Source organism: Haliotis asinina, chromosome 11 (genome assembly GCF_037392515.1).
Source record: "Haliotis asinina isolate JCU_RB_2024 chromosome 11, JCU_Hal_asi_v2, whole genome shotgun sequence".
Lineage (NCBI taxonomy): Eukaryota > Metazoa > Mollusca > Gastropoda > Lepetellida > Haliotidae > Haliotis > Haliotis asinina.
This window is the reverse complement of record NC_090290.1, coordinates 31,079,105-31,101,243: the sequence shown is the minus strand read 5'-3', so window position 1 is coordinate 31,101,243 and position 22,139 is coordinate 31,079,105. Positions and strand designations below refer to the sequence as shown.

The following is a 22,139-nucleotide window of genomic DNA, read 5'->3' as shown; positions in this document are numbered from 1 at the left end:
CTCCATGTAAACTTTGAGAGTTTTTTACGAATTTTTCAAATTGTTGCATTGTATCTGTTTTCATTTTTCAATTCTTGCTTTGATACTCTCCCCAATCATATTCTAAACATAATGAGCTATTGTAAGCAATGATTAGACGGCTGGATGTCAGGAAATTTGAAAATCCTACGTAGTGTCAAATCAGAATTATTTTTTTTTCGTTCACATTTCAAACAAGTGCAGTCTTTCAGGCACAGTGTTCATTTTCACATTGGTTCGTTAGCATTGGTGACAAAGACCATTTGTCATTTGATTCAAAGATGTATGTGGAATTCAAAGATGCATTTGTCGCAGCTGAATATGAAATGTATGTGATGTAATTGGCGTCTCAATACCAGCCCTTGCAAAAAGTGATTTTGTAAACACTATCGAATATGGCAGAAAGCCCACTTCAGCATTCCAGCAAGTGTATTTTCGAAAACATCCCTACCGATTCTGGGTTCACTGGCGACGATTCAGAATCATCATTAGTGGTTACTATAAAACTTGATATCAGTGATCATTAATATCTTATTTCTGAAATTCAGTACTCCCAGGAATTATCTGATTTTCACTTTTCAAAATATACAGCAAATAACGCTGCGAATTGCGATTTTGTATATCGTGAAAATAGGCAACCTTTAAGATAAAGCCTGTATCATGAAACAGGAAATTACCTGTAGATTTCAAAACTGTGAAGTATATTTGTGTATGAGACATATTTCGAGTTTTATTGGACTTCAGAGTCAAGGTTGAAGAGGGAGGGCATATATGTCCCTACGGCATCAGTGGGGTTAAGGGGTTTTTATAGGTCTAGTTCATCGAGATGCTAAGATAAACATGAACTCTCCACTTAGTTCTAATGTGCAAAATGGTCTATGGCCCCTGCTTTTCCCAATCCCTGACCCTCCGTAACCACTAAACCACGGAGGCCCTAGCACCCATTGAAGGAACACAACAACAACAAAACACCTAAAACTTTTCAAGCCTGATATATAGCAATTGTATGCGGTGCCGTGTAAGTATCATATTCAGAAATAGAACTTACTGTATCGAGTATGAATTCGGCGTATATGAACATCTGTCGGGGAATTTGGAAAGTCGCTTTGTGATTGATTTTAAATCTTTGTACGCTAAATGATAGTCTTCACTTTGGTCTTCGCTTCTCATATCAGTTGTGCCACACAAAGGCAAGCCATCTCTGGTTTTCGTTATCATAGAAAACCCAATCATAATTGGAGACTATTTGACATTCACTGACATGCAAAGTTATTTGGTTGGCACTTTTGGCCGAGGATTGTCTGTTTTCCTCAATGGATAGTTGTATTCGGTTCACTTTTGATCTGTCAATATCATAATGCCGTATCAAAAACCTGTCTTCGTCTCGATGATTTCAACGCAATACGTTCGCGAAGAAACATAAATATTTGTCACGTTGCACATAGCTTAAAAATAATAACAGGAAGGGAATGAAAAGCGAGCCTTTCAAGGGAAGAGTTACTTCCTGTCCTCACGTATTATATTCTTAGAACTTGTTAGATATTTGTGAAGGATGTTAGTAAGAAGTGGACTTGTTACTTATGAAATAAATCCAATAATTTCAAATTAGCATCAATGTACTCATTTTATCTCCTTTGGTGATATGTCAAATCCGGATGGCAATGCGAGTATGGTCTGTTGCAAACATATTGAATCATGTGGATGAGTTACACTCATACTATACTGGCTCGCCGCATGGAACTCTGGGTAGGAGAGAGCCTTGGCAACCGTGGAACTAAATACGGCGATTAATACGCAATATTTAGGATAAATGTTTTGATTTGTTATCTGTTTAGCTAGTATACTGAATTCAAAGGCGGGAGATCGAAATTATAACATGTCCTCGAAGTTATTTAATTGACGAGTTTTGACGCCATAAGTGGTGGCCTATATTTTTAGTCTCAGAAATATAGTTCCTCGGTAAACAATATGGCTATCGGCTTGCATATCTGCTCCTGTCAGTCGCATTGCGCATTTGTGTTACTCGAGCATGAATGAATAACACAATTTCACTGCATCAAATACTTCACAAGCATAATGCCTACTCTAGGTGCAGCTGTCAGAGCGGGCTCTAAGCCTGTCTCTGTTCAAATGAGTTCTGGGGATGAAACAATTATGAATCGGGATATATTATTGAGCACTGCTCAACTTGTGGAGCCAAGAAAGAAGACGAAGGTTCCAGATCATCTGCTGGAAACGAGTAAGTGTTGATTGTTACAATGTGCCATGTTTGTAAATATTTCTGTCATAAAGTTATCATTTTATAGTCGCCTTTCATGTCAATTTCAGAACTGCAGAGCAATTATGTTTCCAAAATCTCAGTATTATCGTGGCCTCTCAATTATTGCTGTAAGTGATAACATCAGAATACACCATGCCCAACAATGGCTGTTTACACATGCAAATTAAGTTTCAAAAATCGCTCATGACAAAGTCTTTTATTACATTGGAATTTCATGTCCAATTGTAGAAATATGGTACAGTTACACTTACAGAATACCAGATGCTTAATATAGATAGATGTATATAGGACCTATTGTATATAGGATGTATATCTCCTATTCTCACAGGTTTCCTATTCTCGTGGTAAACACATTTTCTGCCAAGATCGCCAATGCGTGATACTTAGCGGTTGTTTACATCATTGATCGATAACTGGGAAGTGGCCCAAGTCTGTGAATCATCAAAATGTTGCAATGAAATGAATATTCGTCAGTTTTAACCAACTTGGATAAATCGTAACCTTTCCCCGCCCTTTCTGACAAGTTTCCCCTTCCTTACACCTAATAATGTTACTTTCTCATTATGCAGCGATTAACTTTTAGATTCTATCAGCTAATCATGTGACAGTCACGCTTACATGAGACTTCAAAGATGGATGCTCACTCATAAACAGATTTCCAGTTCAAGTCAGAAATAAAAAATCAAAAGCAACATGGTACAACATATGAGGACTTTTATTTTCATGAAACATACATGACAGTAATTGTATGTTTTCATATTGCCTGATAACTTCAGAACTGTGGTACTAGAAAGCTATTCTATAAGTTGTCAAATAAAATACATGCACCTTTCCTTTAATGTACATTTGCAAATAACACGTGCGATAAAACACTTCTCGAAACAAGTTTAAGCATTCATTGAAGAGAAATTTCACTTGCAGACTTTGTCCCTTTTACAAAATCACTGATCCAATACATCATGTACATAGACCAGTCAGTCCCTTCAGTACAACTCATTGCAGAATTGCTTCAACAAAACTATTATCTCTTGAAACAACCATCTCATCATAGAAACAGGCAAATGTATGCTCTGATGACCAGTCTGCTTTTTTAAGTATTGTTCTGATCGGCACAGAGGCCTGCCATGCTGTTTATGTAGCTGCAGCCCAAGTACTGTAAGCAGCAAATGCGTTAGTGTCAGTACCTGCTTGAGTCAGGCCCGTCTTAATCCAGCGTGAAACAGTGTCCCATGATGCATATATGGTTTGATATATGTAATTAGCAAAGTTTTTCTCAGAACCTCTTAAATCTTCTTATGTATTCTCTCAGAACAACACACACACGTTTGTCCACTGAATACTTCTTCAGAACCAAAGGTTTTGCCAGTCTTCCAGGCTTAGATTGCTTAACTGAATCAACCAAGTGAAAAGTAATGTCAGAGTCCTTCTCTGTCATGTTGTTTATGCTTAATAAATGTAAGGTCTGACCTCTCTGGGCAGTTGTCAAAGACATCAACAATACCAACTTGATAGTCAGCTCTTTCAAAGAAATAGGCATTGTTTGGAAACTTTGCTTTGTTTTAGATCTGCTGTCTTCTCCATTTCAAGACATCTATAGTATAGCGGACCAAACGTTACAGCAGGAAAACACACAAGACAATCAATCCTAGTAGTCTAGCTAGCTATATCTCTTATAGCGTGATGAATATTCTTGAGAATTGATGAACATGTCTCGGCAATGTGTATTGCCTTATCATCTGGTAATTCTATTTTCATATTTTCTGAATCTAGAATAAAGCCTAAGAACTTCATTCTCCTTGAGGGTTCAAAATTGGATTTTTCGTGATTTATTGTAAAGCCTAAATCTTTTAGCAACCCTGCCAGTGCCATGTCTTCTACCGATGCCTTGCATTCAGTTCTTGTCTCTCCCTGAGTATAAGTGTCATCAAATATACCCCATACTTTGATTACCTTGCAGTCTCAAGTGTGAAAATACTGGCTTAAGCAACTTTACTGCAATACTGTAAATCACGAAAGTTTTGCGAGCATGATATTTTTGACTTAAGCTTGCAAAAATATCATGACGCAATTTGCTGGTGGAATGCAATGAATAATCAGCAAACAACCTGTCCTATCTGCGCTTTATAATTCACCACTTCATATAAATTAACTGTAGATCTAAACAATACATATATTACGCAAAGAATGACTAATTACTAGCATTACTCGTACTCACATGTCACATGTCAAACAATGGATACCTGAACAAAAGTCAGTCAATCAGTACGTCCGATACTCCAGAGAGGCGCCACCCATGCAACACACATTTCTTGGAGACTGTTTGAAAGGCAGAGACAATCCAGCGGGCGTGGATAGCTTTCATGACACTTATCTGGAGATCAACATCTTTGCCGACTTCGTCCTTCATCAGTGCCAATTTATTAGAGTCATTCCATTTAATTTAATCCCTTTGAACTGTTTTAAGCTTATATGGCCTATGCAGCAAGTGTTGTTTTTAGGAAAACATCACTGATTGCAAACATGCGGAAGTACTCCACTAAATGGTGTTCAAGATTAGCGGCAAACTTTAATATGTGATTGGATTTACTTCAGATAAGACTTTCAGATGCAAGTAAGCTTTGAAACTGTCCAACTAAACTATGTTTTGAGAATTGGGCAAGTTGCAAAAATATTGTGATGCAAAAATGTCTGATGGTCGCCACTCGCAAAAATATTATGATGCAAAAATTTTGTGATTTACAGTATACGAGGAGCACAAGCTAACCCATTTGGCATACATGTGAATTGGTACAAGTACCCATTCCATCTGAACCTTAAATATTTCCTATGATCTTCATGTACACTCACTGAATAATAAGCATGTGTCAGATCAATTGATGCCATGTACATATTCTTTTTCAACAAATGCAATACTGTTTTTAGGCTTTCCATTTTGAAGTGATGGTACTCTATAAACTTGTCCAATTGCTTTAAATTCAAAATCAAACAATATTTGTTATTTTTCTTCTTTCTAGTGAACATATTTGACATAAATTGGTCATCAATTTCTTCTGCCAGCTCAATGACACCAAGTGTTTTTAGGACTTTACTATCTCTCAGAACAATTTCCTCTTCTTGATTATTGAAATTGATTTGTTTTGGCTCTTTAAACTGCTTTGGGTTTTTTATCATATCTGTTTTCAGTCTTGAAACAATGTCTAGAATATGTGTCATGGGCCAGGTTCTCCCACTCCGATAAACACAGAGCTATTAAACCTGCTTTAAAGTTAGCTTCTACATTTGAGGAATGACACTGACCTACCTGAGCTGAATCCTCACTCTCACTCATAGGGGTCAATACTGCTAGTTCTTCCCCCTCCTCTTTTCTTCTCGAAACCTCTGTTGTTTTGGGGTCCCTGGCTAAAAGATATCCAGGTGGGAAACCATGACCGTGGCCTCTGACTCCGTGGCCAAACTGGTTGTTATAAGGCAAATAGCGGGCAGTCTTGCGATACCCACAACCTCTGCTGAGGTTATCTGCTGATTGATTTTCCAAGATGACTTGCCATATTCATGTCTTTCAGACTTTTAGCAATATCATCACCAAACAGATAGTCACATGAAGTGGGTGCATTTGGTGAACATGCGTTCATATGAGTTCTTTTCATCTTTAAACGATTTCCCTGTCAGAATAGGAGGTCAAAGTCAATGCATCTGATAACTTGTTCACCATATCAGAGTAGACAGGAGGAGGGATATCTGTCTTGTTTTTCATCAGCACTTCTAGTGTAGCAACAACACATGTGGCAGCTTTTACCACACCATTTTGAACTTTTTGCATTCTACAGTCCATAGATCTCGTTCCAGGATTTATAGAGTCCCACAGAAGTTTGTTTACCTCAGGAGTTTTCGACCCATCACAATTTCCAGGCCTTTTGATCAAGTTTATTTTTGTCAATAAGGACGATTCGTCCGGTTTTGTCTCAAAGAGTTCAGTTACCAAATCAGCCAATTTTGTGTCGATGGGATCACCATCCGACTGCTCAAGCAGCAATTTAGAATGAACAGCACTCAAAAATCGTACCTCCTCCACATTTTCTTCACAGGAAGGTGGCATAGCCACTTCCAGCTCATGCACAGGGTGTGTGTTAAGCAACTGGTTTGCAAATCCAACAGAACCGGTTTCGGTTCTTACACTCAGTGAACTTTCATGGGGTTTGTTCTGACTCAGTTCGATATAATAATTTTCTTCATCCTCATCAAATTTACCATATGTTTGGTCTTCTGCACCGTCTTAATAGAACGAATCTATTTGTTCCTGAAATTACCTAATCTAGTGTCCATAGTTTGGCACAGGTTTTTCACTTCGGCCACAAGTTCGGACATGAGATTGCGAGAGGGTTCACTTTCCACTGCTTGGCCACTGGGGCCCGGAATAGTATTATTGCTAATTGGCGGTACTTTCCTGCGACTGGGTCGAATGATGTTTTGGGAAAATGGGTTGTGATTACACAACCATAAGCTGCTAATCAGTTAACATAAATAAAATAAAAACATAAATAAAAACTTATTTTCCTCAGCTGAGATTTACGCGTCTGACCTCTACAAGAGGACAGCTGTGCACTTTGCACTGATTCGAGCAACGGGATGTTAGAGGGGGAATCTCTTCATTTAAAAACAGCAAGCATACATACAAAAAGAACTGTTTGTATTATTTTTTCAGCCTATATCCGTAAGTACTGTAAGAATAGGAGACGCCGGTATACTAGATATTTGTATAGTGTCGATATCCAGTTAGTTCAACTGCTCAAGGGCGCCTTGTTTTTCCCTCGATCATTGGATGTCCATCACAACGGCACATGGTATTTTTAATCTCAACTCCCTGGAGAACTCTTGCAACTCTTGCAACCTACCAAGCACACCGAGTTAATGTGGCCTTCCCATCCTTACGAGGTAACCATTACACAGCTTTGTGGACTGGGACAGATACTCATACTACTTTTTCCCTGATTACCGCACTTTGCTGTACCCACAACTAGGTGTTTGCACATATTCGTGTGGCCACCATCTGGTCATCTACCAACGGATTCGTGGGTTCTTTTAAGTGCACAGGGTTGTGTACTGCACACTAGGGGTTGTAACAACATTGAAAGAGTCTGCACACAAAGTTGACTCCAACGTTTTTTACACCTGGTCACAGGTGGGCTCGATCACAGCATCTCCAAGCTCGCTGTATTAGTACTCTGGCGCCTTAGACAGCTTGCCCACCGTGCCCTTAAATGTCATGTCACCCTAACCCTTACGCAAACCCTAAATCTTGCCCTAACCCTATCCTTAACCTAGTGCTTTCAAAGATAGCAGGAGGTGTCTGTTATTTTGTAATCTAGCCAGGGCCTACCGCTAGAATACAGCACCACATACTTTAAAGACACATTATGATACCATGCCATCATATGATTCAATGGTACTTATGTTTCCATGGTATTTTCTAATGACATAATATCTCATAGGTCACGCACCAAATAGACCTTCTGCCAAAATGATCGAACTAGAGTTACCTCCCTTTTGACCGGACATCTACGGTATCCAAGGTAAACAAACATGGATGACAGCCGATCGTTTGCTTGTTTGACAGTTGCTCAGTTACAGAAATATCTACGCGAAAGGGGAATTTCAGTCACTGGCTACAATAGAGAAGGATTATTACAGTTAGCTAATGGTGCAAAATGCTTAAATTTAACTGAAGATCCCGACTTATTGCACACGCATGACGATTTCACCGAAAAGCTTCGTAACCGTGGAGTTCCATCTTCGGTGACAGACCCATTTACAGCAGACGGCTACAGTCAAGATTTTTCCAACATGCCATCTTTTGGACTTATTGATATTTTCAATTATCTTCTCTGTGATATGTCAAATCCGGATGGCAATGCGAGTATGGTCTGTTGCAAACATATTGAATCATGTGGATGAGTTACACTCATACTATACTGGCTCGCCGCATGGAACTCTGGGTAGGAGAGAGCCTTGGCAACCGTGGAACTAAATACGGCGATTAATACGCAATATTTAGGATAAATGTTTTGATTTGTTATCTGTTTAGCTAGTATACTGAATTCAAAGGCGGGAGATCGAAATTATAACATGTCCTCGAAGTTATTTAATTGACGAGTTTTGACGCCATAAGTGGTGGCCTATATTTTTAGTCTCAGAAATATAGTTCCTCGGTAAACAATATGGCTATCGGCTTGCATATCTGCTCCTGTCAGTCGCATTGCGCATTTGTGTTACTCGAGCATGAATGAATAACACAATTTCACTGCATCAAATACTTCACAAGCATAATGCCTACTCTAGGTGCAGCTGTCAGAGCGGGCTCTAAGCCTGTCTCTGTTCAAATGAGTTCTGGGGATGAAACAATTATGAATCGGGATATATTATTGAGCACTGCTCAACTTGTGGAGCCAAGAAAGAAGACGAAGGTTCCAGATCATCTGCTGGAAACGAGTAAGTGTTGATTGTTACAATGTGCCATGTTTGTAAATATTTCTGTCATAAAGTTATCATTTTATAGTCGCCTTTCATGTCAATTTCAGAACTGCAGAGCAATTATGTTTCCAAAATCTCAGTATTATCGTGGCCTCTCAATTATTGCTGTAAGTGATAACATCAGAATACACCATGCCCAACAATGGCTGTTTACACATGCAAATTAAGTTTCAAAAATCGCTCATGACAAAGTCTTTTATTACATTGGAATTTCATGTCCAATTGTAGAAATATGGTACAGTTACACTTACAGAATACCAGATGCTTAATATAGATAGATGTATATAGGACCTATTGTATATAGGATGTATATCTCCTATTCTCACAGGTTTCCTATTCTCGTGGTAAACACATTTTCTGCCAAGATCGCCAATGCGTGATACTTAGCGGTTGTTTACATCATTGATCGATAACTGGGAAGTGGCCCAAGTCTGTGAATCATCAAAATGTTGCAATGAAATGAATATTCGTGAGTTTTAACCAACTTGGATAAATCGTAACCTTTCCCCGCCCTTTCTGACAAGTTTCCCCTTCCTTACACCTAATAATGTTACTTTCTCATTATGCAGCGATTAACTTTTAGATTCTATCAGCTAATCATGTGACAGTCACGCTTACATGAGACTTCAAAGATGGATGCTCACTCATAAACAGATTTCCAGTTCAAGTCAGAAATAAAAAATCAAAAGCAACATGGTACAACATATGAGGACTTTTATTTTCATGAAACATACATGACAGTAATTGTATGTTTTCATATTGCCTGATAACTTCAGAACTGTGGTACTAGAAAGCTATTCTATAAGTTGTCAAATAAAATACATGCACCTTTCCTTTAATGTACATTTGCAAATAACACGTGCGATAAAACACTTCTCGAAACAAGTTTAAGCATTCATTGAAGAGAAATTTCACTTGCAGACTTTGTCCCTTTTACAAAATCACTGATCCAATACATCATGTACATAGACCAGTCAGTCCCTTCAGTACAACTCATTGCAGAATTGCTTCAACAAAACTATTATCTCTTGAAACAACCATCTCATCATAGAAACAGGCAAATGTATGCTCTGATGACCAGTCTGCTTTTTTAAGTATTGTTCTGATCGGCACAGAGGCCTGCCATGCTGTTTATGTAGCTGCAGCCCAAGTACTGTAAGCAGCAAATGCGTTAGTGTCAGTACCTGCTTGAGTCAGGCCCGTCTTAATCCAGCGTGAAACAGTGTCCCATGATGCATATATGGTTTGATATATGTAATTAGCAAAGTTTTTCTCAGAACCTCTTAAATCTTCTTATGTATTCTCTCAGAACAACACACACACGTTTGTCCACTGAATACTTCTTCAGAACCAAAGGTTTTGCCAGTCTTCCAGGCTTAGATTGCTTAACTGAATCAACCAAGTGAAAAGTAATGTCAGAGTCCTTCTCTGTCATGTTGTTTATGCTTAATAAATGTAAGGTCTGACCTCTCTGGGCAGTTGTCAAAGACATCAACAATACCAACTTGATAGTCAGCTCTTTCAAAGAAATAGGCATTGTTTGGAAACTTTGCTTTGTTTTAGATCTGCTGTCTTCTCCATTTCAAGACATCTATAGTATAGCGGACCAAACGTTACAGCAGGAAAACACACAAGACAATCAATCCTAGTAGTCTAGCTAGCTATATCTCTTATAGCGTGATGAATATTCTTGAGAATTGATGAACATGTCTCGGCAATGTGTATTGCCTTATCATCTGGTAATTCTATTTTCATATTTTCTGAATCTAGAATAAAGCCTAAGAACTTCATTCTCCTTGAGGGTTCAAAATTGGATTTTTCGTGATTTATTGTAAAGCCTAAATCTTTTAGCAACCCTGCCAGTGCCATGTCTTCTACCGATGCCTTGCATTCAGTTCTTGTCTCTCCCTGAGTATAAGTGTCATCAAATATACCCCATACTTTGATTACCTTGCAGTCTCAAGTGTGAAAATACTGGCTTAAGCAACTTTACTGCAATACTGTAAATCACGAAAGTTTTGCGAGCATGATATTTTTGACTTAAGCTTGCAAAAATATCATGACGCAATTTGCTGGTGGAATGCAATGAATAATCAGCAAACAACCTGTCCTATCTGCGCTTTATAATTCACCACTTCATATAAATTAACTGTAGATCTAAACAATACATATATTACGCAAAGAATGACTAATTACTAGCATTACTCGTACTCACGTGTCACATGTCAAACAATGGATACCTGAACAAAAGTCAGTCAATCAGTACGTCCGATACTCCAGAGAGGCGCCACCCATGCAACACACATTTCTTGGAGACTGTTTGAAAGGCAGAGACAATCCAGCGGGCGTGGATAGCTTTCATGACACTTATCTGGAGATCAACATCTTTGCCGACTTCGTCCTTCATCAGTGCCAATTTATTAGAGTCATTCCATTTAATTTAATCCCTTTGAACTGTTTTAAGCTTATATGGCCTATGCAGCAAGTGTTGTTTTTAGGAAAACATCACTGATTGCAAACATGCGGAAGTACTCCACTAAATGGTGTTCAAGATTAGCGGCAAACTTTAATATGTGATTGGATTTACTTCAGATAAGACTTTCAGATGCAAGTAAGCTTTGAAACTGTCCAACTAAACTATGTTTTGAGAATTGGGCAAGTTGCAAAAATATTGTGATGCAAAAATGTCTGATGGTCGCCACTCGCAAAAATATTATGATGCAAAAATTTTGTGATTTACAGTATACGAGGAGCACAAGCTAACCCATTTGGCATACATGTGAATTGGTACAAGTACCCATTCCATCTGAACCTTAAATATTTCCTATGATCTTCATGTACACTCACTGAATAATAAGCATGTGTCAGATCAATTGATGCCATGTACATATTCTTTTTCAACAAATGCAATACTGTTTTTAGGCTTTCCATTTTGAAGTGATGGTACTCTATAAACTTGTCCAATTGCTTTAAATTCAAAATCAAACAATATTTGTTATTTTTCTTCTTTCTAGTGAACATATTTGACATAAATTGGTCATCAATTTCTTCTGCCAGCTCAATGACACCAAGTGTTTTTAGGACTTTACTATCTCTCAGAACAATTTCCTCTTCTTGATTATTGAAATTGATTTGTTTTGGCTCTTTAAACTGCTTTGGGTTTTTTATCATATCTGTTTTCAGTCTTGAAACAATGTCTAGAATATGTGTCATGGGCCAGGTTCTCCCACTCCGATAAACACAGAGCTATTAAACCTGCTTTAAAGTTAGCTTCTACATTTGAGGAATGACACTGACCTACCTGAGCTGAATCCTCACTCTCACTCATAGGGGTCAATACTGCTAGTTCTTCCCCCTCCTCTTTTCTTCTCGAAACCTCTGTTGTTTTGGGGTCCCTGGCTAAAAGATATCCAGGTGGGAAACCATGACCGTGGCCTCTGACTCCGTGGCCAAACTGGTTGTTATAAGGCAAATAGCGGGCAGTCTTGCGATACCCACAACCTCTGCTGAGGTTATCTGCTGATTGATTTTCCAAGATGACTTGCCATATTCATGTCTTTCAGACTTTTAGCAATATCATCACCAAACAGATAGTCACATGAAGTGGGTGCATTTGGTGAACATGCGTTCATATGAGTTCTTTTCATCTTTAAACGATTTCCCTGTCAGAATAGGAGGTCAAAGTCAATGCATCTGATAACTTGTTCACCATATCAGAGTAGACAGGAGGAGGGATATCTGTCTTGTTTTTCATCAGCACTTCTAGTGTAGCAACAACACATGTGGCAGCTTTTACCACACCATTTTGAACTTTTTGCATTCTACAGTCCATAGATCTCGTTCCAGGATTTATAGAGTCCCACAGAAGTTTGTTTACCTCAGGAGTTTTCGACCCATCACAATTTCCAGGCCTTTTGATCAAGTTTATTTTTGTCAATAAGGACGATTCGTCCGGTTTTGTCTCAAAGAGTTCAGTTACCAAATCAGCCAATTTTGTGTCGATGGGATCACCATCCGACTGCTCAAGCAGCAATTTAGAATGAACAGCACTCAAAAATCGTACCTCCTCCACATTTTCTTCACAGGAAGGTGGCATAGCCACTTCCAGCTCATGCACAGGGTGTGTGTTAAGCAACTGGTTTGCAAATCCAACAGAACCGGTTTCGGTTCTTACACTCAGTGAACTTTCATGGGGTTTGTTCTGACTCAGTTCGATATAATAATTTTCTTCATCCTCATCAAATTTACCATATGTTTGGTCTTCTGCACCGTCTTAATAGAACGAATCTATTTGTTCCTGAAATTACCTAATCTAGTGTCCATAGTTTGGCACAGGTTTTTCACTTCGGCCACAAGTTCGGACATGAGATTGCGAGAGGGTTCACTTTCCACTGCTTGGCCACTGGGGCCCGGAATAGTATTATTGCTAATTGGCGGTACTTTCCTGCGACTGGGTCGAATGATGTTTTGGGAAAATGGGTTGTGATTACACAACCATAAGCTGCTAATCAGTTAACATAAATAAAATAAAAACATAAATAAAAACTTATTTTCCTCAGCTGAGATTTACGCGTCTGACCTCTACAAGAGGACAGCTGTGCACTTTGCACTGATTCGAGCAACGGGATGTTAGAGGGGGAATCTCTTCATTTAAAAACAGCAAGCATACATACAAAAAGAACTGTTTGTATTATTTTTTCAGCCTATATCCGTAAGTACTGTAAGAATAGGAGACGCCGGTATACTAGATATTTGTATAGTGTCGATATCCAGTTAGTTCAACTGCTCAAGGGCGCCTTGTTTTTCCCTCGATCATTGGATGTCCATCACAACGGCACATGGTATTTTTAATCTCAACTCCCTGGAGAACTCTTGCAACTCTTGCAACCTACCAAGCACACCGAGTTAATGTGGCCTTCCCATCCTTACGAGGTAACCATTACACAGCTTTGTGGACTGGGACAGATACTCATACTACTTTTTCCCTGATTACCGCACTTTGCTGTACCCACAACTAGGTGTTTGCACATATTCGTGTGGCCACCATCTGGTCATCTACCAACGGATTCGTGGGTTCTTTTAAGTGCACAGGGTTGTGTACTGCACACTAGGGGTTGTAACAACATTGAAAGAGTCTGCACACAAAGTTGACTCCAACGTTTTTTACACCTGGTCACAGGTGGGCTCGATCACAGCATCTCCAAGCTCGCTGTATTAGTACTCTGGCGCCTTAGACAGCTTGCCCACCGTGCCCTTAAATGTCATGTCACCCTAACCCTTACGCAAACCCTAAATCTTGCCCTAACCCTATCCTTAACCTAGTGCTTTCAAAGATAGCAGGAGGTGTCTGTTATTTTGTAATCTAGCCAGGGCCTACCGTTAGAATACAGCACCACATACTTTAAAGACACATTATGATACCATGCCATCATATGATTCAATGGTACTTATGTTTCCATGGTATTTTCTAATGACATAATATCTCATAGGTCACGCACCAAATAGACCTTCTGCCAAAATGATCGAACTAGAGTTACCTCCCTTTTGACCGGACATCTACGGTATCCAAGGTAAACAAACATGGATGACAGCCGATCGTTTGCTTGTTTGACAGTTGCTCAGTTACAGAAATATCTACGCGAAAGGGGAATTTCAGTCACTGGCTACAATAGAGAAGGATTATTACAGTTAGCTAATGGTGCAAAATGCTTAAATTTAACTGAAGATCCCGACTTATTGCACACGCATGACGATTTCACCGAAAAGCTTCGTAACCGTGGAGTTCCATCTTCGGTGACAGACCCATTTACAGCAGACGGCTACAGTCAAGATTTTTCCAACATGCCATCTTTTGGACTTATTGATATTTTCAATTATCTTCTCTGTTCGAGATCTGACTACGATGGGAAGAAACTGAAGAGCTATAAGTCATTTGAGGACTACAGGTACGAATTATTGTTAAAAATATTTCTCCTGTAATGAATACTTTTGGATTTTGTAAACGACATTACATTTACTTAAAACATGTAAATATTTTTTAATATACCATCCATTGTAATAAAGATTTTTTTTCATAGAAATTTTTTTGGGAAATGTGACAGAGTGATCAATCAATTTACATTTTACTTTCAGACTATTCTATGATGGCCATGTGGAAATGTTGGAGATAAACAACCTTTCCGATGACAACCAGGTTTGTCTCTTCAGGGCTAAGGTTAAACCTACCCAGAGGGATAAGACATACCTTAATCAAAGCTTCTACCAGCTTTTTATTGTTATGGACAAGGTTGAGGGAGATGTGAAAATGGCCTATTGTCATTGCATTGGAGGGTAAGTATTTGAATATTACATTTAGTAAAGATGAGAATGGATTTAGGCCTATATCTGAATAAAGGCAAATGAATACATTGACTGAAATCTTTTGAGCAAAATCTATTCACAAATTGTTGAAATTATCAACAGGTAAGAGAGGATAAAACTTAAATAAAAATGAGTGTTATGTGTTAACATATTGTATTTTTGATTAAACAAATTAATATATATATTTATAGATCAGATGGAGCATGCCGTCACATTGGATCAGCGCTATATGCTATAGAGAATGTTGAGCCAGCATCTTGCACTGATGGAGGTAATCAGTGGATGAAGCGACCTCGTTTACATGATGCAGCTGTCCCTGTCAAGAATCTGACTGTCCTCAAGGCAAGATATGGCACAACTCCTGTCATCAACAATGTGTCACCAGATGTTGACTCATATGATCCCCGGGCGCCTGAAGACCGTACCCCATATACACAGGAACAGAAGCGAGACTTTGGTCTACAGCTAACCAAGGTGTGTTCAATAAACAAAATTACTGTATTCTTTTTAGTATCTTATTAAGATATACTACATAACATGACATGACACAAAATATTACAGACAAAAATTTATTGATTAAAGTTACATTTAGGTGTCACTTGCACTACAACAGTGTATGGAATAGGCACCCTGTTACATGGTGCAAATTTGGGGTGGCTGCATTTTTAGTACATTTTATACACTTACTAGCAGTCTCATAGACACAGTGATCAACTTATGGTTTGATTGATTTCCTCTGTTTCAGTTATCCCCAGATGTTCAGGCTCTAGACATACTTCTCTGTCCAGAAGATCTGATATCGATGAAGACAAGTGATCAGAAATCAATCACAGATTTATCCATACAATCAAAAGCACAGTGTTATGTATCAGATCACAAGGATAAATTTGTTAACTGTGAGTCCTTGGGTGAACTTGAAACTATCTGTGATGACTTTTACAGTAAACTCACTTACACTGAACAGGATTGCAAGGACATTGCAATGTGCACTCTAGGCCAGTCTTATAATGACACATGGTATGAACAAAGAGCTGGAAGGTTAACTGCTTCCAACTTCAAACAAGCATGCTCATATGTTGAGAAAGAAAAGCAACCCTCTATGTCATTCCTGAAATCTATCATGTGTGAGGACAGAAGTGAAGCTAAAGATAATTGTGAACCACTTATGTGGGGTAGAAAGAAGGAGCCAGTTGCTCGACACATGTACACTCGACTTGTACGCTCTTGCCACAAGTCTCTAAAGGTTCGTGAACATGGCCTGTTCATAAACCCATCATATCCTGCTTTAGGATGCAGTGTTGATGGTGTTGTTACATGTAAATGCCATGCTGACAGAGTATTGGAAATAAAGTGTCCATACTCACTGAGGAATAAACATCCTAAAGAGGTTGCTAAGATGAAATATTGTAAGCAGGTTGATAACAGTGAAGACTGGGTGATGACCAGTGACTGCCCATATTATCATCAGACTCAGGGCCAACTTGGTCTTTATGGTTTTAAGTATGGTGAATTGGTGATTATGACTAATCAAGGCATTGTTGTGGTCAAAACTGAATTTGATGAAACATTTTTTAGCCAGATGATTAAGAAGCTGAACCTGTTTCATAAGAAAGAAGTCTTACAGTATCTGTTCACACAGCTTACATAAATTTGACATAATAGGATTCAGTTTACATAAACATAATCTGCTTAAAGGGATTTGTTTCTTTTAATGCTTCCTAACATTATTTCACAAGTTTCTTGTCGAGGTTGCACAGTGCTGCACATACAAATTGCATTTGATCCAAAATACTCTTAAGTCTGAGTGGAATAACTCTTTGCAAGATCTGAAACTTTTTAAGCCTTCCTATGGCACATTCAACATGAATGCGTGAACTGGCAATTCTCCTTGTCTTAGCTACTGCTTTTGATTTCAACTGCTTACCCATAGAAAATGGTGGTATGTTAAGAGTGCACATTCTTTTAGTAAGTAAATCACGTATTAAAAACCCTCTGTCAGCCATTATGTCATCTCCGTACTCAAGTTTGTCTAGAAAACCAGATTGTTGGACAATCTTCCTGTCTGATATTGAACCTGTGTACAGATTTGAGAGAAAAACAAATGTACCAGAGGGGGATATAGCAACCAATGATTTTACAGTGTTGTGGTGCTTGTATTGGGACCATGTGACTCTCTGAGAGGAAGCAAGACTTGGTTTTTGAATGAAGAATTCTGTGCAGTCAATAATTACTCTGGTCTTAGGAAAACATTTAAAGCACTTAGGTAAGCATGAATTTACTTGATACCGAGTTGGCCAAGATACTAGGAATTGAAGTTCATGGTACATAAAAGAAATCCGAGTAGTGAAAATTCTGCTGACAGACGAGTTATCAATTTGAAATAGATAAGCTAAAACTTCAGAGTCAAACCCCTGTCTGAGCCTCGCTAAGGTGAGAAGTAACTCCTCTGTAAGGGTCAAGACCCGAGGACGTCCTCTCCTCCCAGGTGTTTGAGCATGGTCCTCCTGAAACAGATGTTACAACATTCATAGTATGTGTCTAAAACTCAATAACATTCACCAGAAGTAATGGTTTCCAAGTGATTCATTTTAGATTGTTAGGTATGCAGCTTTTTCACTCTACTGTGACAAGTCACTCAAGCTAATGAGCTTCTTTCTTATGATAACCTTCACTGTGATGAACATCATCACCCTTACCTTGATGATATTTTAGCTATTGGAAATTTTAATGCAATTACTGTTAAGCCAGCAGTGTCCGATCCACGCCAGTAGTTCAGTTTCTTGGCTTTCGGCATCAACAGATTCAGGATGATGGTAAAAAGAGATGTAGTCAGACCTATGTAAATATAAATAATTTAATCTCTTACATTTTTTCAGAATGATTACTTATAACAGCATTGATTACCATTTTCAACAATTACCAACAACAAACGACCCTGTTGATTTTTGGTTACCATGCCAAAGGTCTAAAAAATGTTGGTTAAATTTATGATCGCCATTTTGGACTAACAAGATAGACTTCAAAAAAGCTAGCACATATTGAATTTAATATTGTAATAAGTACCTGTGTAGAATTTGCAGGTGTCATCATCACTTTGTATGGTCCGTATGAAATCATTCCTTTTCAGAATTCTGGGCTCTTTTATTTCTGCATCACTGTACCTAAGCATATCATCCATGTTAATTTCTGTCTGTGTGCATGCATCCACTGTGGTGCTTGCATCTGAAACAAGTGAACTTGTAATATCTAATATCAACGCTTCATCAATGTTACAATGAATCTGTTACTTCAAATTGCATTCTGTTCTTTTTACCACGTTTCGTCCCGCCAGGACTCATCAGTGCAGCTTGGCTTTCCATACAAGGAAAACTGCAGACGTGTATCATCTATTAGACATACACTATTACCAAATATCTGTTTCAATTTGATCAGTACAGTATTACAGTTGGACCAATATCAAATTATTATACTTCATGAAAGAATGATAATTAGCTTTGTGATTTATCAGGACAAGTTACTTTGACTACTTACCTTGATGATCTTCATTGAAAACTTCAAAGTAGTCATGGAAGTTTTCAGATGGTGGTGTTGGCACTATGTTCCGTTCATCTTGTTCCTCAGGGGTAGGCACATTTAGTTGGAGTTCATGCAGTGGGCCCTTTTTAATGAAGAGAAGATAAACTAAAAATAATTTAGACCTCTACTAGTTTACATTGCTGGATAATTGTCAAAATGGAATACTCAGGCAATACATGAATATTCTACAAAAATTATATGAATGGTTGAACCCAGCAGCATGTAGGAAAATTATTTCAATTTTAAAATAGCTACTGCACTTTAGTGATTATCAGTGTGATAATATTCAGTGAATAAAATGTAATCAATGATGATGTTAATATGTAAATATTGATGAGAACGTTTTTGGAGAGCAAATAGCGTAATAATTTACTGGTTGAAGCCTCAGTCTCTTCCTAGGATTTCGTGCCTTCGGTGGTAGGACATCTTGCGACAAGGCTGACAAAGGATCAGGATATTCTGTCAATGAAACAAAAGGTCATTCAAACATGAGCATGTCGTGAATTACATAGAGTCAGATTTAATCTGAAAATGCAAATACGATATTTGAAAGTGCATTTGAATCATTACCTTCAGTTGGTCCATTTCCTCCGACGAAGTGCAGGCTGCAAATATAAGTCTCCTTCCTGACTTTTTCGATGGTAAAATTCTTCCGTCCGCAAAGAGAAATCCACTTTTTACATTTTTCTAAATTCGTCCTCGGTTTAGAGAATGGTATGAAAAAGATGCCACTGCTTGACGAGGTCAAATACCGCGAATCAGACCGACAGAGGCCGTGACAGCAGTGTTTCACAGGCATGTTGCTAGGGGCGCTTGTCCGGTAAAATGGCGACTTCCGGTTAAAATGTCGCTTACAACAACCAAAAAGGCAGAACGACTATTGAGCCAACTATCAATGTTTACTGTATGTCTAGCACATAATGCCACTTTTCATGTGATCTTTACAAACATTTTTTATAAACTTTTTCACCTTGAAAGTTTTCCAAACATCGCTCGTCTGCTAGCTGATGTAAACAATAAAAATAAGACCTAAGGAGAAATCCCTGCTCTATTTTTTTAAACTACGAGGGTTGGCCGAAAAGTTCTCAGCCTGAGTGTTTTTTCCCCACCAGGTAGAGACAGGTGTTTGCCACCAATGAGGGCAATCATTTAGTGAATCATAGACACAAGAACTACAAACGTACTAATAGTTTTATCTCAACTACAGCTCTTTTGGTAAACCTACCCTCTGAAATCATCAGAAATGGACAAAACTGAATACAGGGCAGTCATCAAGTACTTGCAAAAGAAAGGGATGTCCCCAACACAGATACATGCTGACATGGTCTCCACTCTAGGGGATGATGCTCCTTCATTTTCCACAGTAAAGAAGTGGGCTGCAGAATTTAAGCATGGCAGACAAAACCTTGATGATGACCCACGTTCAGGAAGGCCTTCAACAGCAACCACTCCAGAAAACATCATGCGAGTGCTCGATATGTTGATGGATGATCAACGATTGACTACTCGACATATTGCTAGTGTAGTGGGCATCTCTCATGAGAGGGTTGAGCATATTATCACCAACGAATTAGGAATGACTAAAGTTTCTGCAAGATGGGTGCCAAAGCTCTTGACAGCAGAACAGAAACGTGTCAGGTTCCAGACGTCCCTTGACAATTTGCGTCGTTTTGAAGCAGATCCCGATGATTTTGTGGCATGATTTGTAACCATGGATGAGACCTGGATACATCACTTTCAACCAGAAACAAAACTACAGTCAAAACAGTGGAAACATCCTGATTCACCAGCTCCGAAGAAAGCCAAGTCTGTTCCTTCAGCTGGAAAGGTGATGGCATCAGTCTTTTGGGATTCCAGGGGTATTCTGCTCATTGATTATCTTGAAAAAGGTCAAACTATCAATGGCAGATACTATGCTGATCTACTGAACCAGTTGCGAGAAGCAATCAAAGCCAAACAACGAGGGATGATCGCTAAAGGTGTCCTCTTCCACCAAGACAATGCGCCTGTTCACAAATGTGGTGGCCATGTCAACAATCCGTGATTGTGGCTTTGAACTCATTGACCATCCTCCTTATTCACCTGATTTGGCTCCTTCTGACTTCCACCTGTTCCCCAAAATGAAAAAGGAACTCGTCGGTTGCCATTTTGCAAGTAATGATGACGTCATTTCCGCTGTGACTGATTTTTTTAAGGGTAGCTGAAGAAGATTTCTTCCTGACCGGGATTCGGGCCTTGCAGCATCGCTGGCAAAAGTGTGTGAACTTGGAAAGGGACTATGTAAAAAAATAAATTACAAACGTGGACTTTGTAACTTTTTTTCAGAGTGAGGCTTAGAACTTTTCAGCCAACCCTCGTATGGATGCCTGATAGGGTCTTCTCTTAAGTTGTTTTTTTCATGTTCCATTTCACGTATTCTGTTGATCAACCCTACATATTTTGTGAACTAGAAATGTTTTGCTGAAGAAATGTGACTATTCTGTTAATTCTAAAAATCATTGACTGTATTACAATTTATCAACTTCCTTATTGCTGTAAACCTGCTTTGACACTTGTTACGAGTGTGTATTTTCTGTGATTTTGAGTTCTTAAATCAACACTAACTGTCTCAAACCATCAAAATTTGTGACTTCCTTAGACCCACACCACCTATCAAACAACATTTCCTTTTCTCTAGCAAACTCTACAAATGTCTCATTGTCCCTTTTGCATTTCTGAATTTCTGACGATAAGTTTCACTGAATATATAGCAAACTCACCAAAGTCTTAATGCTTGAGTGAGAAATAGTTATGCAGAATATAACCCAGTGAGCGATCAGGCAGTGGTTATGTAGATCAAGCGTTGACAGAGATTCACAAAGTGTGAGATTGTAACATACGAGGGGATGTCAATAAGTTTTGAGCCTTGAGCATTTTTCATACCCAGGTGTCACAACCTATGGTACGACATTGAACCTTGGGGTGTAGCTGATGTGATATATAAGTTTTGGTATCCTACCCTCAGAAGTTATTGAACAGCTCACATTGACAGAAAGAGACCACCCTCATGGCAGTGAAAATGAATAAAATTGAGTATAGAGCAATAATTAAGGTTTTAGTTCTTAAAGGAAACTCGGTGAAGAACATTGAAGAAAGGCTTTCAGCAGATTATGGGAAGTCTTCCCCTTCATCTGCTACCATCAAATGATGGGTCAATGAATTTAAGCATGGTAGAGTGAGTCTTGAAGATGACCCCCGTCCAGGTCGCCCAACAACAAGCACTAGTCAGGAAAACATTGACAGAGTGCATAGACTTGTGCTGGAAAATCGTCGAATCACACTCCAGGAGTTAGAGGAGACCACAGGCATTTCACACGGATCCATCGAGACAATTCTT

The 22,139-nt window shown here is 38.7% G+C and overlaps 3 protein-coding genes across 4 annotated transcripts in view; 1 reads left to right on the top strand and 2 right to left on the bottom strand.

Moving 5' to 3' along the window:
• LOC137256019 (vesicle-trafficking protein SEC22a-like) overlaps nt 1-1,530 on the bottom strand; it is a 45,689-nt gene extending 44,159 nt beyond the window's left edge. The window contains exon 1 of the mRNA XM_067793675.1: nt 1,067-1,530. Within this exon, the coding sequence (XP_067649776.1) occupies nt 1,067-1,251 (185 nt within the window). The 5' untranslated portion in view covers nt 1,252-1,530. The remainder of the gene's footprint in view (nt 1-1,066) is intronic.
• Nucleotides 1,531-8,292: 6,762 nt separating this feature from the next.
• Nucleotides 8,293-22,139, top strand: part of LOC137255733 (cilia- and flagella-associated protein 221-like) — a 252,236-nt gene continuing 238,389 nt past the window's right edge. Inside the window, exon 1 of one of the 2 annotated variants that reach the window (XM_067793233.1) lies at nt 8,293-8,785. In XM_067793233.1, the coding sequence (XP_067649334.1) occupies nt 8,623-8,785 (163 nt within the window). In that variant the 5' untranslated portion in view covers nt 8,293-8,622. The remainder of the gene's footprint in view (nt 8,786-22,139) is intronic. The other variant, XM_067793234.1, reaches the window with a different exon arrangement.
• LOC137256577 (uncharacterized) lies at nt 16,912-18,376 on the bottom strand. Its single transcript, XM_067794446.1, has 3 exons — nt 18,251-18,376; nt 17,925-18,022; nt 16,912-17,688 (listed from the first exon to the last, which is right to left on the bottom strand). Exons 1-3 carry the CDS (start codon nt 18,363-18,365, stop codon nt 16,912-16,914), a joined length of 990 nt encoding a protein of 329 aa, XP_067650547.1. The 5' UTR covers nt 18,366-18,376.